The sequence below is a fragment of the Cyrtonyx montezumae genome, unplaced genomic scaffold, assembly GCF_038088225.1.
Source record: "Cyrtonyx montezumae isolate F1298 unplaced genomic scaffold, pur_monq_1.0 scaffold_7, whole genome shotgun sequence".
In the NCBI taxonomy this organism is placed as follows: Eukaryota; Metazoa; Chordata; class Aves; order Galliformes; family Odontophoridae; genus Cyrtonyx; species Cyrtonyx montezumae.
In genome coordinates this window covers 14,398,070-14,411,957 of record NW_027072078.1, presented here as the reverse complement: position 1 = coordinate 14,411,957, position 13,888 = coordinate 14,398,070, and the positions used below count along the sequence as shown (strand labels likewise).

Below are 13,888 nucleotides of genomic sequence, written 5' to 3'. Positions count from 1 at the left end.
AAATGTTTATATGCTGGACTGCAACATTCTGCCTGTGTACTTGATTTGTGCTTCTTCTGTGTGTATGCACAGTGTGAAAAAATGTTTTCTGATGTTACTAATATAGGTGAGAAGGGACAGTGAAAAAACAGCAGCTGTTGCTACTGTTGTTGCTGCTGTGGATCAAGCCATGGTGAGAGAGCCAGCTGCAAGTGTTGTAGAGCAAGCTGCTAAAAGGACAGCAATGACTGCAGTCCATGTTCAGCCTGTTCAGGAGCAGGTAGAATTAGAGCACAGACATTCTATAATTTCCCCTTTATCCAACATGCAAGCAAGACTTGATTTAATGTGAGGAATTAACAAACTGTTCACCACAGAAGCATGCATAACTCATATAGAACATCTTCACTTTAAAGGAATGCTTGTGGATTACTTACTCCATCACTTCTCTTCATAGTAGGATTGAACTAAACATTCTTAAACTTTTTCTAAGTTTAAGAATGCCTTCTATGAAAGTGTTCCTCTATTTTGACATCAGTTATTTTCTAACATTTTTCTTACATGATGGACTTTTTCCTCTAATATCTCATTTATTCTTTTCCCACTTGGAATAAAATAATTCTCCCTAAGTGCATTTCCTTCATTTGCATTCCGTTCTTATTTTCCCTTCTTCTCTTTTCATGATCCATTTGTTAAACTGAATTTTAAGGCTTTGGTTTTTTGTTTGTTTGTTATTATAAAAATCAGATGAGAAAGGAGGCAACGGTAGTAGTTACCAGTGATAAAGCTACAAAACAAACAGTAATATCAAGAACTAGAGAAGGAATTGTTACTTCACAAGAACAAAGGCACATCTCTCGTGAAAAGGTGAATACAGATATTACCCATAATTTTCATATCCTATCTTAAAAAAAAAAAAATCAGTTGGATAATGGACAACCTATGACAAATATAAATGATGTCCAGATAAACTATATCATCCTTTGATACCTGTTCACTCTTCCAGTTTACACTGCTCATTTTGAATGAATTTTCATTCTGAAAATTTAACTTAGAAAAACCCTATTGCTTATGTTTTATGTTGATTTTTAAGTTTTAGAAGTGACATAAGAAATACCTTTTAGATTTTCTTTATTCTTTTTGTTTTTACTTTTTTTCCTGACTTTATTTCTAAGCTTGGCATTTGTAGCCTGCTATCCTTGTTAGCAGCACTGTGGGTCAGAACAAGTGGGAAAAACTAATTCTGCATTGAAATCAATTTTCAAAATACCAGGATGTTACTGGGATTTATGTTATTTTAGAATGTGTTCTGTAAGATTAATTTGATTTAATGGAAGACCAGATTTTGCAGATAACTGTTACATTTACATGCTTGTATGCTGGAATGTCTAAGAAAGAAGCTGTAACTTAGAATACTGAGAAAAAGAAATCCACCTGAACAGAAAATTGCAATTAGAACTTTCTGGCAAAATGAAATTTTCCTAAATCTTGGTTTTAGTATCCTTCACCTTTCCAAACTGATTAGTTTTTCTCAGACCCTATTTTTTGAATTTCTGCTTTCAGCTGCAAAACAGTAATTTTTTTTCAATGTTTTATTTCAATGCTAAATGTACATGGGTTTTATATAAAGGCTGTTTATGTTGTTAGTTTCCAGACTATATGATTTTGAAAATCAGATTTTGACATTTTTCATTCAATTTGCTTGTATTCTCTTTCCCAAATTTACAGAAAATTACATACCTTATATTTTGAGCAACACATAATTTAAACTTCCTTATTTGTAAACATCCAGGTAAGAAAAGAACCAGAGAAAACTCCAGTGCCCACAGTAATAATTGCCACAGACAAAGCCAAAGAACAAGAGAGGATATCAACAGCTAGAGAAGAAATATCAGCCCGACATGAGCAAGTGCATGTCTCTCATGAAAAGGTGAGTAAATCTGATATTCTCATTTTTATAATCTAAAAACCTTAAAAACACTCAATTCTTCATCAAATGTCATCTGCTTCTTCCCTTTGCTTTTTTTATGAAGATGAGATTCCAAAATCAAAATTTTATGAAGTGACCTATTCCTGACATAGTTTCAGCATTAGAGATCTGGATCTACTGAATTAATAGTGGATCTGTCTGCAGGGGAATGGTGTAGCCTCCTTTCCTCTGTTTTCTATAAGCATTATAGGTTTTATTACCAGGATACTCAGAATTTAATCTGATGATTTATGACCTTTGTTTTTCATCTGAAGGTAGATTTACAAAGATAAATCGTAAAGGTTAATTATCAGCATACAATAATATTTATATGTGCAGCTTGATTTAATGAAGTTCATATTTACGTGAAAACTGAATGCATCTGATAGATCACATTCTGGAATCATTTTTCACTTAAGTAACAAGTGGAGTAGTTTCATCAACTGATGAAAGTAAATTAAATCAATAACTCATATTTAAACAAACTCTCTACAAAACAGCAGTTATATATTTCAGTTTACTCAGTGGAAAGGTTCTTTAATTCACACATAGATTAATGCAGTGTTTTAATGACTTTGAATGGACTTGGTTCAGCTAACATACAAGATAGGCTACAGCTTGATCTGTAGAGAGGAATTATTTCATTTCAGAGGTGATGTTTTTTTCTTACTGATAAATAATCTGAAATCTTGACCCATTTTCCTGTAAAACAGTATAATTTTGGTGACAGACATAATTGATTAATATTATTTTTCTTCACCATAAAACTAGATAAGAAGGGAAGATGTGAAACCTTCTGTACCGAAGGTAGTAATTACCACTGATAAACCTAAAGCACCAGTCTTAATATCAAAAAGTAAAGAAGGAATTGCTACCAAACAAGAACATGCGAGCATAAGCCATGAAAAGGTGAATGGCACTGTAATTGCTATGTTTGTCTTGTTATCCTCTAGTCTTTGCAAACCTTATGTTTCCCTGAGCAAACACTAACCGTACATTACCAGCTCATTTTTTTCCTAAGATAGATTCCACTTACAAACCTTTAGACCTCTTATTAATTAGACTACATTATACCACCCTGTCTGTTTCTCCTAATTGTTTTCATTAATGACATGCCCATAATTCTGGACTGATTTTTTAAATGGTCTATCTGACTTCTGAAATGCATTCTAACTTTTTAAAAAAATATTACTTTCACATAAATAGGTATTAAGGTGTAACAATACTTACCAGTATACATTTAATACAGAGCTGTCTGCAGTGCATGAGGATGTAACCCTTTAATTCTCCTTCTGTGTTCCCATCCAAAATGTTTTTCCATTGTTCAAATATTTTTAAAGATCACATGTAACTGAAACTTTTATTTCTGCTACAACAATTAGATTAAAAAGGAAGCTAAGAAAACTACTGTAGTTCCGAAAATAATTGCGCCAGTCACAGTGTCCAGAACTAGAGAAGAAATTACAACCAAGCAAGAACAAATGCATCTAGCTTATAATCAGGTGAATATAGCTGATGCAGATGTGAAATGCACTGTTACAACTTATCCTCTCTGCAAACCTCACTTTTTAAGAGCTGTTTGATTACAATAGAATGTATTTAAATTATTTCTGATAATATGCCTGGTAATAGGAATGATTGTCAAAGTAATACATTGTGTGATTAATTAAATTTCTGGTAATACTAGGATATATGTTTCACCCTGACAAGTTGTGCCACTTTTCAGACTATGATCAGTTATCTCTGTGAAAGTTTACTCTCTAGACTTTCTAATAGTGTTATTTGATCAAATCGTTTCAAATTTGATGAAATTTCTGAATCTGCAGTGTTCTTTTCCACAAGCAATGTTATGGTTATCAGACAAAGCACTAGATTTTGCTGTTCTTTGTACAACACAAACTTTAGCATTAGTACACTTCTATCCAGTATATTTCTGGCAACACTTGTGAGCGCTGCTTTCTTCCAGTAGGATTACCACAGCAGAAAAGATTTTCTAGTATAGCGTAGCCAGTATCTCTCATCTGCCAGTGAGAATTGCCAAAAACCTCTGCTTAAAATTGATCTACTTTCTTAGAAACAGTAATGTACATTTATAAAACACTGTTATAAAATATAATTTAAAGATTGTAACATTGAAATCTTACTCAAAGGAGTCAGAATGCAAGGGGATTAAAATTAATTGTTAGAAGATATAAATTGAGGGCCAAATTCAAGCTAGTATAAACAATGATTTTAAAATCGGCAGAGAACTTAACTGAGGTCCCTGTAAACACTGATAATTATAGCATATTTGAAAGCAAACAAATTTTGGTCTTGTTTTTGTATTAATTATTTTAAGACAATAAGAATTTTAAAATCAGAATGAAATTATCAGTTAGGTTTTTATCTATAAGTTGTACATTTCATATGCTGTTTTCCTATGGAGTACACTCAGATCAGTTATGACAAAAAAAAAAATCATACCAATATCTACTGTTGACTGACTGGGCATAAGTTTGAATCCTGATATGGTTGATAACACTGAAGCTGAGGTTATTAATCAACTATTAGGAAAAGAGGGGGAAAAAAAGTCATTCTACAAACACATTATTCACATTATTTCCAGTTTCTTAATTTCCCTTCCTCAGTAAAATCATTTAAAGTAGAATAGCATCATAATTTATAGATATGCTTATGGTAATTCCTTTCTGTGGACGTATTTCTTAGTAAATACATTTATGTCAGGTGCCAGACACCTTCCATACATTTTTAGCAGCATTTAGATATTGTGTGGAATTGATGAGCAAATTGACTTTAAAATTGTGTTCACTTATATAGCTATTGCACTCATAAATAATTAGTCATAAATGCATCTAAAATGTATTAAAAGTGGACTTGCATACAAATAATGACATATATAAAGCATTCAAGCATAATTAAAGTCTGAAAGTGTAGATAAAGCTTGGAAAAATGTGTCTATATTTGAATCTACTGACTTTGAAGTGTATTTGTGAGTAAACACATTTGAAGTTTTTTATTACTTTTGCTTATCTATGTGTGGAAGACACCATTTCTTTATCTTGAATATTTTTATTGAGCTGTATGCTTATAAGCATTTGCTAGGTAAGGAAGCCTTTAGCACAGTGATGAGCATTTGTACAAATTCTGTTTGTAATACCCTTAGATTGAAGCTGAAAAAAGGGCTGAAGCTGTAGCTACAGTTGTTGCAGCCGTTGATCAGGCACGGGTTAGATCACCTTGGGAGACGGAGCAAGCAGATGAAACTTATGTCAAGCATAAAACTTTGGAATATGGCTATAAGGAGCATGCTGTAAAAGACCATGAGGCACAAGCAGAACACCATGTTGCTACTAAAGAAGTAAAAACAGTCTACGTTCCTCCTGAGAAACATATTCCAGCTGCTGAAAAGAAGGAAGTTCATGTATCAACAGAGGTTAGACTCAGTTTCTATTCCATTATTTTCCAAAAACTCTTTCAATGAAATCTTTTTCAGTTTAGAGGACAGCATCACATTCTCAACAACCTTTTCATTGCTTCATGTAGGCTAAAAGAGAAACAGAAGCCAAGATTGAGAAAACAATCCATATAGAACACCCACGACCCCGCACAGCAAGTCCTCACTTCACTGTCTCCAAAATTGCTGTTCCTAAACCAGATCATACTTATGAGGTAAGAAGTAAAAGCAGTGTATATAAGGAGAACAATATGTTCACTTCTAATAACCCGTAGGTCACCTACACCATTTTGCTCTTTCTTCCAGTCCAGTATGGTGCTTTCTCCAGAAGAAAGGTTTCACGTTCTCTAAAATAGTTTTTATCATCGTGTTCGACTAATGAAATAGTAATACTGTAAACAGACACATGGCCTGATAAAATATGATCTGTAGTTATTACTTATTTAAACAAGATAAGAATCTATTTAAGGTTGCAGCTTCAATACTTAAACAGTGTTGTCATAAACACTTTTCATACAACTCGCATGCATTTAAAGAGCAGAAGTATCCCTTATAAAGCTTACTATTTGCGTCACTTCACTCACACTGTAATATCAGTGCTCCTTTCTTCCTTGCAGACTGCTACATATAAAGATAACTTTTGAAATCTGGACTGCGTAATATGACATTACATTATCCATTTTCAGTGTTACTCTTTCCATTCTTCTCATTCCTTCAAATAGTATTAAAATTCACAATTAATATTCTCATTTAAGCACAGTTTTTCTCTTCATCTGCACTTTAAAAGTGAGGTTTTTTCTGCAAGTGTTATTAAACAGTATAAATTTATTAAATTTATATAAATTTAATAAATCTTATTAAAGATAAATTTATCTTTATAGATTTTTGCATGTTTATGCATGCAAAACCTGCAGTAACATTTTGAAAATCCTTCAGGTATTTTAACAACTGTCAGTTAAATTATCAGTGGCATACTTTATTTCAATGCCTATTAGATAGTTAAAATAGAAAGCTAATGCCTTAAGTGAGTAAATCTGGGGGACATTTCACAAGTTTCACTTATGATCCTCTTATTGTTAAAGTTCTAAAGTAAAACCTAATGAAAAGATTTTGTATCTCTAGTATTCTACTACTGCAATCTAAAAATAGAACTCTTTTCTGTATATGTAGTCTTTGTGTTGTCAACAAAATAACACAGGGATCAAGTGGTGCATATGCAATCTGCTCAAGAAATATAGCATGCCTTCTCTGCAATCAGGAGAATTACAGAGCTTTAACACTTTCTCTTCTTTTCTATAGGTTTCAATAGCAGGGTCTGCCATGGCTACTCTGGAAAAGGAGTTATCTGCTACCTCTGCTGCACAAAAGATCACCAAGCCGGTGAAATCACCTCAGCTAAAGCCTCATGAAGTCAAAATAAAACCAGACTCAGCTCCTCCACAGTTTCCCTTCACAGAGGCTGCCGAGACGTATAAAACTCATTATGATGTTGAGACAAAAAAAGAGATGGATATAAGCATTAAAGGTGAAGCAGTGAGAGAAGATCACCTGATGTTGCGGAAAGAGAGTGAAGCAAAGGTATGTCATTAAGTAAATTTCAGTCTCTCTGACTGACTTTCACTTTAAAAATATAGTTGGTTATTATCTCATCCTTCCAGTTTTTCACTTCTACAACATTTGCCTTTTATCTCTTTGCTGTTTTGTGCAAACTCTTCTAAGGATCTAATATTTACCTATGGCAAACAAAGATTTCTCCATACATAATTCTGCTGTTTTCTTCCTTTGCACTGTGAGATGTTTATTAATTATGCTTTTGAACAATCTAGGTGACAGAAACTGCCCGAGTACCTATGCCTGCAGAAATACCTGTGACTCCACCCACCTTAGTCTGGGTAAGTAATTTTTATGTATATTAAGTTAGTTACAAGGTGTTTTCATGCATTTTCTATTCTGATTTTTTTTCTTTATCTTTGAAGTCTTGACCATGAAAACATACATTTCATCCTGTATACTAACTATTCTGAATGTCTGTTGCGAAGATGAGAGTCCCCAGATATTTCACAAAGTCATTTCCCATTTTTCACTGAAATAATTACTCTCCTTTATCTATGTAAACATCATGTTACATTATATTTTTTATTTTCAGGGTTCCCACATCCACTTTCAAATATTTCCTTTGGAAAATATCACTTTTTTTCAAGGATACATTGTTGAACATAATACTGTTTTGAAATAGTAATTAAATTTTCCACTTCAAGAGATTTTAGTTATTTAATCAAAGAATCATAAAATCATTAATATTGGAGAAGACCATTAAGATAATCTAGTCCAACTGTCAACCATAGCCAACATGCCCACTAACCTCCAGGGACAGTGACTCCACCTCCCTTGGCAGCCTGTTTCAATGCCTTATCAATTTTTCTAAGAAGTTTTTCCTAATATACAATCTAAAAATATCTGTTTAGTAGTGAAAATCAGTACTGACTTTGATTTTGATTTTTCCTTCCCTTCCCTTCCCTTCCCTTCCCTTTTTTTTTTTTTTTTTTTTTGTCATACAGGGTCTCAAAAATAAGACTGTGACTGAAGGTGAGTCTGTCACTCTGGAATGCCATATCTCTGGTCACCCTCAGCCTACTGTTACGTGGTACAGGGAAGACTACAAGATTGAGAGTTCAATGGACTTCCAGATCACTTTCAAAGCAGGACTTGCTCGCCTTGTAATTCGTGAAGCCTTTGCAGAAGACAGTGGAAGATTTACCTGCACTGCTACAAATAAGGCTGGGAGTGTCAGCACATCTTGCCACTTGCATGTAAAGGGTAAGTACACCTATCTATGAAGGAAGATTATCATTTTTTTAACTGGACATTACTTATAATATAGCTTCAACATTTTGTCAGTTGAGCTCAAGTAGAGCATATTCCTGGAATTACACTCCAGGGCTGTTTGGAAACAGGTCTGCAAGAGGATATTAGGAAAAAAAAAAAAGGCTAATTGTGAGCTGACAGCTCTCTCAATGAAAGTACCCAGTCCTCTGAGAAATGCTACTTAAACTTCTCTTATTTTGTGTTTGCTAAACTCATTGCTTAAGCACTATTCAAAAGCATTGCCTAATCTGCTGTATATTATTTGCCTTGCAGTTGCAGAAGAAACTGAGACTAGAGAAACCATTTCTGAGAAGGTTGTTACAGAAGAGAAAAGGTAAGGTCACCTCCTAAGCAGCCTGCTTCTATGGTGGCCATTAATTTCTTCCAAGCTGTTTATGACAGCTTCAGACATCTGATCACTTAACCTGCACTGTAATCTTGTTTCAGCTATGTGGAGACAAAGGATGTTGTAATGGAAGATGTCTCTGCAGCAGCAGAGGAAATATCAGGAGAACCTGTACCTCCTTTCTTCATAAGAAAACCTGTAGTACACAAATTAATTGAAGGTGGGAGCATTATTTTTGAGTGCCAAGTAGGGGGCAACCCAAAGCCACACGTCTACTGGAAAAAAGGTGGAGTTCCTCTTACGACTGGCTACAGGTATTTCAATGTGCATAAACTATTTGAACATAATTTTTAAAACTGTGTCATTCAGAATAACATAATTTTGATTCCTTATTAATGCTGAGCCAATTTCTTTCATTCTTACAGCAGCACTCATTTATGTAAAAAATTATAGGATCATACCCTGTTGTGTGATGCTAGGTCTGCTAAGATTTAAAATATAAGTATTCAGAACATCATAAAATGTGAAATGTTATGCATTTTAAAGACAAATCAAGAAGAGATTTTAAATTTGTTTTATATTGTCTGTATGATGTTGAGTTCTGTCTACACAAATGTTGTCTGTAGAAAGCAACACATTTTCCAGCTGAGAAAAAAATATACATTAATAGCATTGAAATATATCAACCCATATGACAATCCGTACTAGAATAAACTATATGCACACAGAATATAGTATTTCACTTTGCCTAGGAAGTAGATCCCTGAAATTTCAGTTCTGCTCTTTGCATCCCATTTCTGAGTGACATGAGAAAGAAAATAGCTTGTGTTATAGTTTCTGAATTACTTTTCTATGCTTTTCAGCAGATTCACAGTTAATATTACCAGCAAAAGTTTTTGTTTTTCATTTATAAGTTGGTTGTACAACTGATCAGAATTACTATTAAAAGCAAAATCACAAAAAAGTCTGCTTTTATTTCTGTATTTTCTATAGATACAAAGTAAGTTATAAACGAGAAACTGGGGAATGCAAACTTGAAATTTCCATGACCTTTGCCGATGATGCCGGAGAATACACTATTGTAATTCGTAACAAATTTGGAGAAGCTTCTGCAACGGTCTCCTTACTAGAAGAAGGTACACTGCATTTAAAGGAATGGGGAAAACATTTTTGAAAATTCATTTTAAAAAGAGAAACCCACTTTAAGCTGTGCTGCGAATTCTTTGCAGTTCAGTTTAGTTAGTATAAGAAACCTAAAGAGAGCACACTAATATTTGTTTTAACTAGTAGTTCTGTTTCTGCAAGGCAGAGTATTTGACATCAGGTTCTTGAAGGATTTATATTTGTTAGAATGTGCAGCTATAGGAATGTTATGTATGTGTTCACAATAGTCTATATAAGACATTAACAGGGTTATATGGGCAAAATTTAAACAAATAATAGGTTGATCTATTAAAGGAAAAGAAGTTAGCTTAGACAGTTTTCAGCTGTCCTCATAAAATGCAAAAGAGGTTGCCAGAGACAGAGTGGTGTAAATAGTAAATAAAAAAAATTAATAAACACAGTCACTGAAAGTACTTCCACCTTGAGAATTAGCACACTTGCAAAATAAAACTTTTTAAAAGCTCATCTGAAGGCACTAGTCTTTAAATTTTATTACTACTTGCATTTTATTGGCTAGATGGACAATTGCTACTTCAATCAAAACAAAAAACAAACAAAAAAAACCTCCCCCCTCCATAAACAGTAAAATAAGTTTGTACTTGTTTTCTATTTCAATCCAGTGAAAACTATAACCACTTACTAAATTAATATATTTTTAATTCCTAGATGATTATGAGGCCTACATAAAATCCCAACAAGAAATGATGTACCAAACTCAAGTGACTGCATATGTCCAGGAACCTAAAGTGGCTGAGGTAGCCCCACCTATTTCATATGGTGACTTTGATAAAGAATACGAAAAAGAACAAGCTTTAATTAGGAAGAAAATGGCAAAAGATACAGTGTTGGTCAGAACTTTTGTGGAAGATGAGGTATGTCTACTGCTTATTTTGAATACTGACAAGCTGTTTATAATCTTTTTTAATTTTACCAGTGCAAGTCACTTATTTAAGTTATTAAATAAATAATGAATAACATTATTTGACAAACACACCTAATGCTCTTGCTTTTCTATATAGGAATTCCACATTTCTTCTTTCGAAGAAAGACTTATCAAGGAAATAGAACTCAGAATTATTAAGACCACCCTCGATGAACTTCTCGAGGAAGATGGAGAGGAGATGATGGTTGATATTTCTGAATCTGAAGCAATTGAAGCAGGATTTGATTTAAGATTAAAGAATTACAGAATCTTTGAAGGCACTGGTGTTACTTTCCATTGCAAGACAACTGGATACCCAATGCCAAAGGTACTATGAACCTGCATGACATTTATCCATTTATAAAAATTCATTTTCTCCCTTAACATCTCAGCATCATAAATTCTTATTCTACACAGAAAACAACAAATCTCAATAGAAATGCAATCTGATGATATCAATCTGATTTTTCTTTTGTCCCTTAATGCAATAGTGTTAGGTTGGTTAGTCATCTCACTCTGGTAGATTAGGCTTAATTGGGAAGTAGATCTTGCTTCTGGCTATCTGAGTTACCATACAGACAAGTACTAAGCACAGTGAATGAGTCATTTTTCTCTCCCTCATAATGGATTTTGTTTCTATTTATAGCCCTAGAATACCAAGACTGATTTTTCAGGCTGCTATGAAAACTTGTTACTTTAGCCTAACATCTTTCCCTTAACTAAGAAAAGCTTAACACCTTTACATGATCTGTAACAATGCATCAGCTGAAAATCTGAAGTATGTAGTTTGTTGTATGTGCAGCCTACTACTGAATGTTTGTCTTCTGGAAAGCTTACTTAGCATTCCTGTTTCTTTCTGTGCAGATTGCATGGTACAAAGATGGTAAGCGCATAAGACATGGAGAGCACTACCACATGGAAGTTCTGCAAGATGGTAGTGCCAGTCTGCGTTTGCCTGTTGTTTTACCTGAAGATGAAGGAATTTATACTGTCTTTGCCAGTAACATGAAAGGAAATGCCATTTGCTCAGCAAAGCTCTATGTTGAGCCAGTTGCACCCACGGCAACTCCAGGTTATATGCCAGGACCAGAAGTTATGAGACGATACAGGTACATACATAGTAATATACTTCTCATGAGACTTCAATTTCTGCAATAAAAACTGTCCACACACTCATTACACAGAATGTAAACTTATTGGAGCTTGCATGCCTCTAGAGAAATTCAAAACATTGTTCTCATTGCTCATACCGATTTATGTGCCAATCTTTTCTCTGATTCGCCTTCTTAATAAGCATTGCTGCTCTCTAGAGTACAATCTTTCACATACATATCCAGCCATGGAGTTAGATTTACAACCTCAGCAATCATATATTTTTCTTAAAGTGCTTATGTTTTGGGAAAAAATAGTATTGGTATTTGGAATTCTGTTACTGCATGCAACTCTGAAGTCCTACCCTAGTAATAGCTATGCGTTCATCCAATGTTCACAGAATCACAGATTGGCTTGGGTTGGAAGGAATCATAAATATCATCAAGTTTCAATTGCCCTGCTGTAGGCAGGGTTGCTAGCCACTCTATAGGTCTGTCCACAGCCCCATCCATCCTGGCCTTGCACACTTCCAGGGATAGGGTATTTACAATAGACATATGCACACACATGCACAAAAACACACGGGTTACATCTCTGAATTTACAGTATCTGAAAAAAAAAGAATTTCTCTGAGTTTGGCATATGCTTTTATTATTTGGCTATACAAATTATCTCAAAAATAAAGAAAATAGACTACGCAATTTCTCACATAGCTAAACTGATAACACTCTTTAATATATATTATGCTAAAGACAAAATTTGAACTTTGTTTATCATGTAAACAGACTGCTACATGACACTGTCATACATATCTCTTTTCCTTCCAGGTCTATTTCTCCACGCTCTCCTTCTCGTTCTCCTGCCCGCAGCTCTCCTTCTCGTTCTCCTGCACGCAGACTGGATGAAACTGATGAAGGACAACTAGAGAGACTGTATAAGCCAGTTTTTGTTCTGAAACCTACATCAGTCAAATGTTCACAGGGGCAGACAGCAAGATTTGACTTGAAAGTTGTTGGCAGACCTATGCCAGAGACATATTGGTTCCATAATGGTACACAGTTCTTATTTACATAAGATTATTTTTTAAGGTTATTCTTTTATGAGTATTTAACATCTTGGGACACATTCTGAGTAGAATGTTTTTTGTTCATTTGTATCTGCAGGTCAACAAGTGGTTAACGATTACACCCATAAGATAGTGATTAAAGAAGATGGCACTCAGTCATTGATCATTGTTCCTGCTATGCCTGAGGACTCTGGTGAATGGGCTGTAATTGCTCAGAATAGGGCAGGCAAAGCTTCTGTATCAGTGACATTGTCTGTAGAAGGTATCTATTGAACATGCTGTTATTAGGAGGCTGGATAATGTTTCCTATTAAAAATTATGGTTCTGACATTTCCTCTTACTAAATTACTTTCCTTTGCTATTTCAGCTAAGGAAGACCTAGTCAGACCACACTTCGTGGAAAGGCTGAAGAATGTTAGTGTAAAAGAAGGCTCTAGACTGCACATGGCTGTGAAAGCAACTGGCAACCCTAATCCTGACATTGTATGGTTGAAGAATAGTGACATCATTGTACCTCATAAATATCCCAGAATAAAGTAAGCAGTCATGTGTTTTTTTGTTTGTTGATTTTGTTTTTAATAGTAAAGGAGTTAATAATCTCTGTCCTGGTAAATACTAAGTGCCTCCTACAAAGCACTAGAAGTCTTTGCTTCCATGGAAGGAATAAACTAAGGACTTAGACCAATGGTTTCTTAAAACAATAGCAGCTTTTGCATTTACAGCACAGCTGAGAGACAGAAAATGTTCTGTAGGATTCCCTCAATGTTTTCTGGGTTGTATAGTAGTATATTTTGTATTATGAAAAGCCAATTTACAACAGAGATTAAGAGAGCCTTTCTCAGTCTCCAATTTTGCAGTTATCTGCATGCAAAACTGACACTGGCTGCAAGACTGCATTTTATTATCCTTGTCTATTTGATTCCTATGTATTGCACTCAAATATGAATAAATGTAAATAATGCATCCAAATCCTTCGGTGAATTGCCTTTGGAGGCTTTGATCTTATTTTGGAGAAGTGAAGAAGGTTTTAA

At 34.3% G+C, this 13,888-nt stretch overlaps 1 protein-coding gene across 1 annotated transcript in view; it reads left to right on the top strand.

The window, feature by feature from the left end:
• The window catches only part of TTN (titin), a 237,676-nt gene that overhangs the window by 9,781 nt on the left and 214,007 nt on the right, over positions 1 to 13,888 (top strand). The window contains exons 8-26 of the mRNA XM_065750962.1: positions 107 to 259; positions 727 to 846; positions 1,772 to 1,909; positions 2,720 to 2,857; positions 3,331 to 3,450; positions 5,112 to 5,381; positions 5,492 to 5,617; positions 6,702 to 6,980; positions 7,229 to 7,294; positions 7,961 to 8,219; positions 8,541 to 8,601; positions 8,715 to 8,927; positions 9,607 to 9,749; positions 10,444 to 10,649; positions 10,797 to 11,027; positions 11,564 to 11,808; positions 12,619 to 12,842; positions 12,955 to 13,119; positions 13,225 to 13,393. Of these exons, the coding sequence (XP_065607034.1) occupies positions 107 to 259; positions 727 to 846; positions 1,772 to 1,909; positions 2,720 to 2,857; positions 3,331 to 3,450; positions 5,112 to 5,381; positions 5,492 to 5,617; positions 6,702 to 6,980; positions 7,229 to 7,294; positions 7,961 to 8,219; positions 8,541 to 8,601; positions 8,715 to 8,927; positions 9,607 to 9,749; positions 10,444 to 10,649; positions 10,797 to 11,027; positions 11,564 to 11,808; positions 12,619 to 12,842; positions 12,955 to 13,119; positions 13,225 to 13,393 (3,326 nt within the window). The remainder of the gene's footprint in view (positions 1 to 106; positions 260 to 726; positions 847 to 1,771; positions 1,910 to 2,719; positions 2,858 to 3,330; positions 3,451 to 5,111; positions 5,382 to 5,491; positions 5,618 to 6,701; positions 6,981 to 7,228; positions 7,295 to 7,960; positions 8,220 to 8,540; positions 8,602 to 8,714; positions 8,928 to 9,606; positions 9,750 to 10,443; positions 10,650 to 10,796; positions 11,028 to 11,563; positions 11,809 to 12,618; positions 12,843 to 12,954; positions 13,120 to 13,224; positions 13,394 to 13,888) is intronic.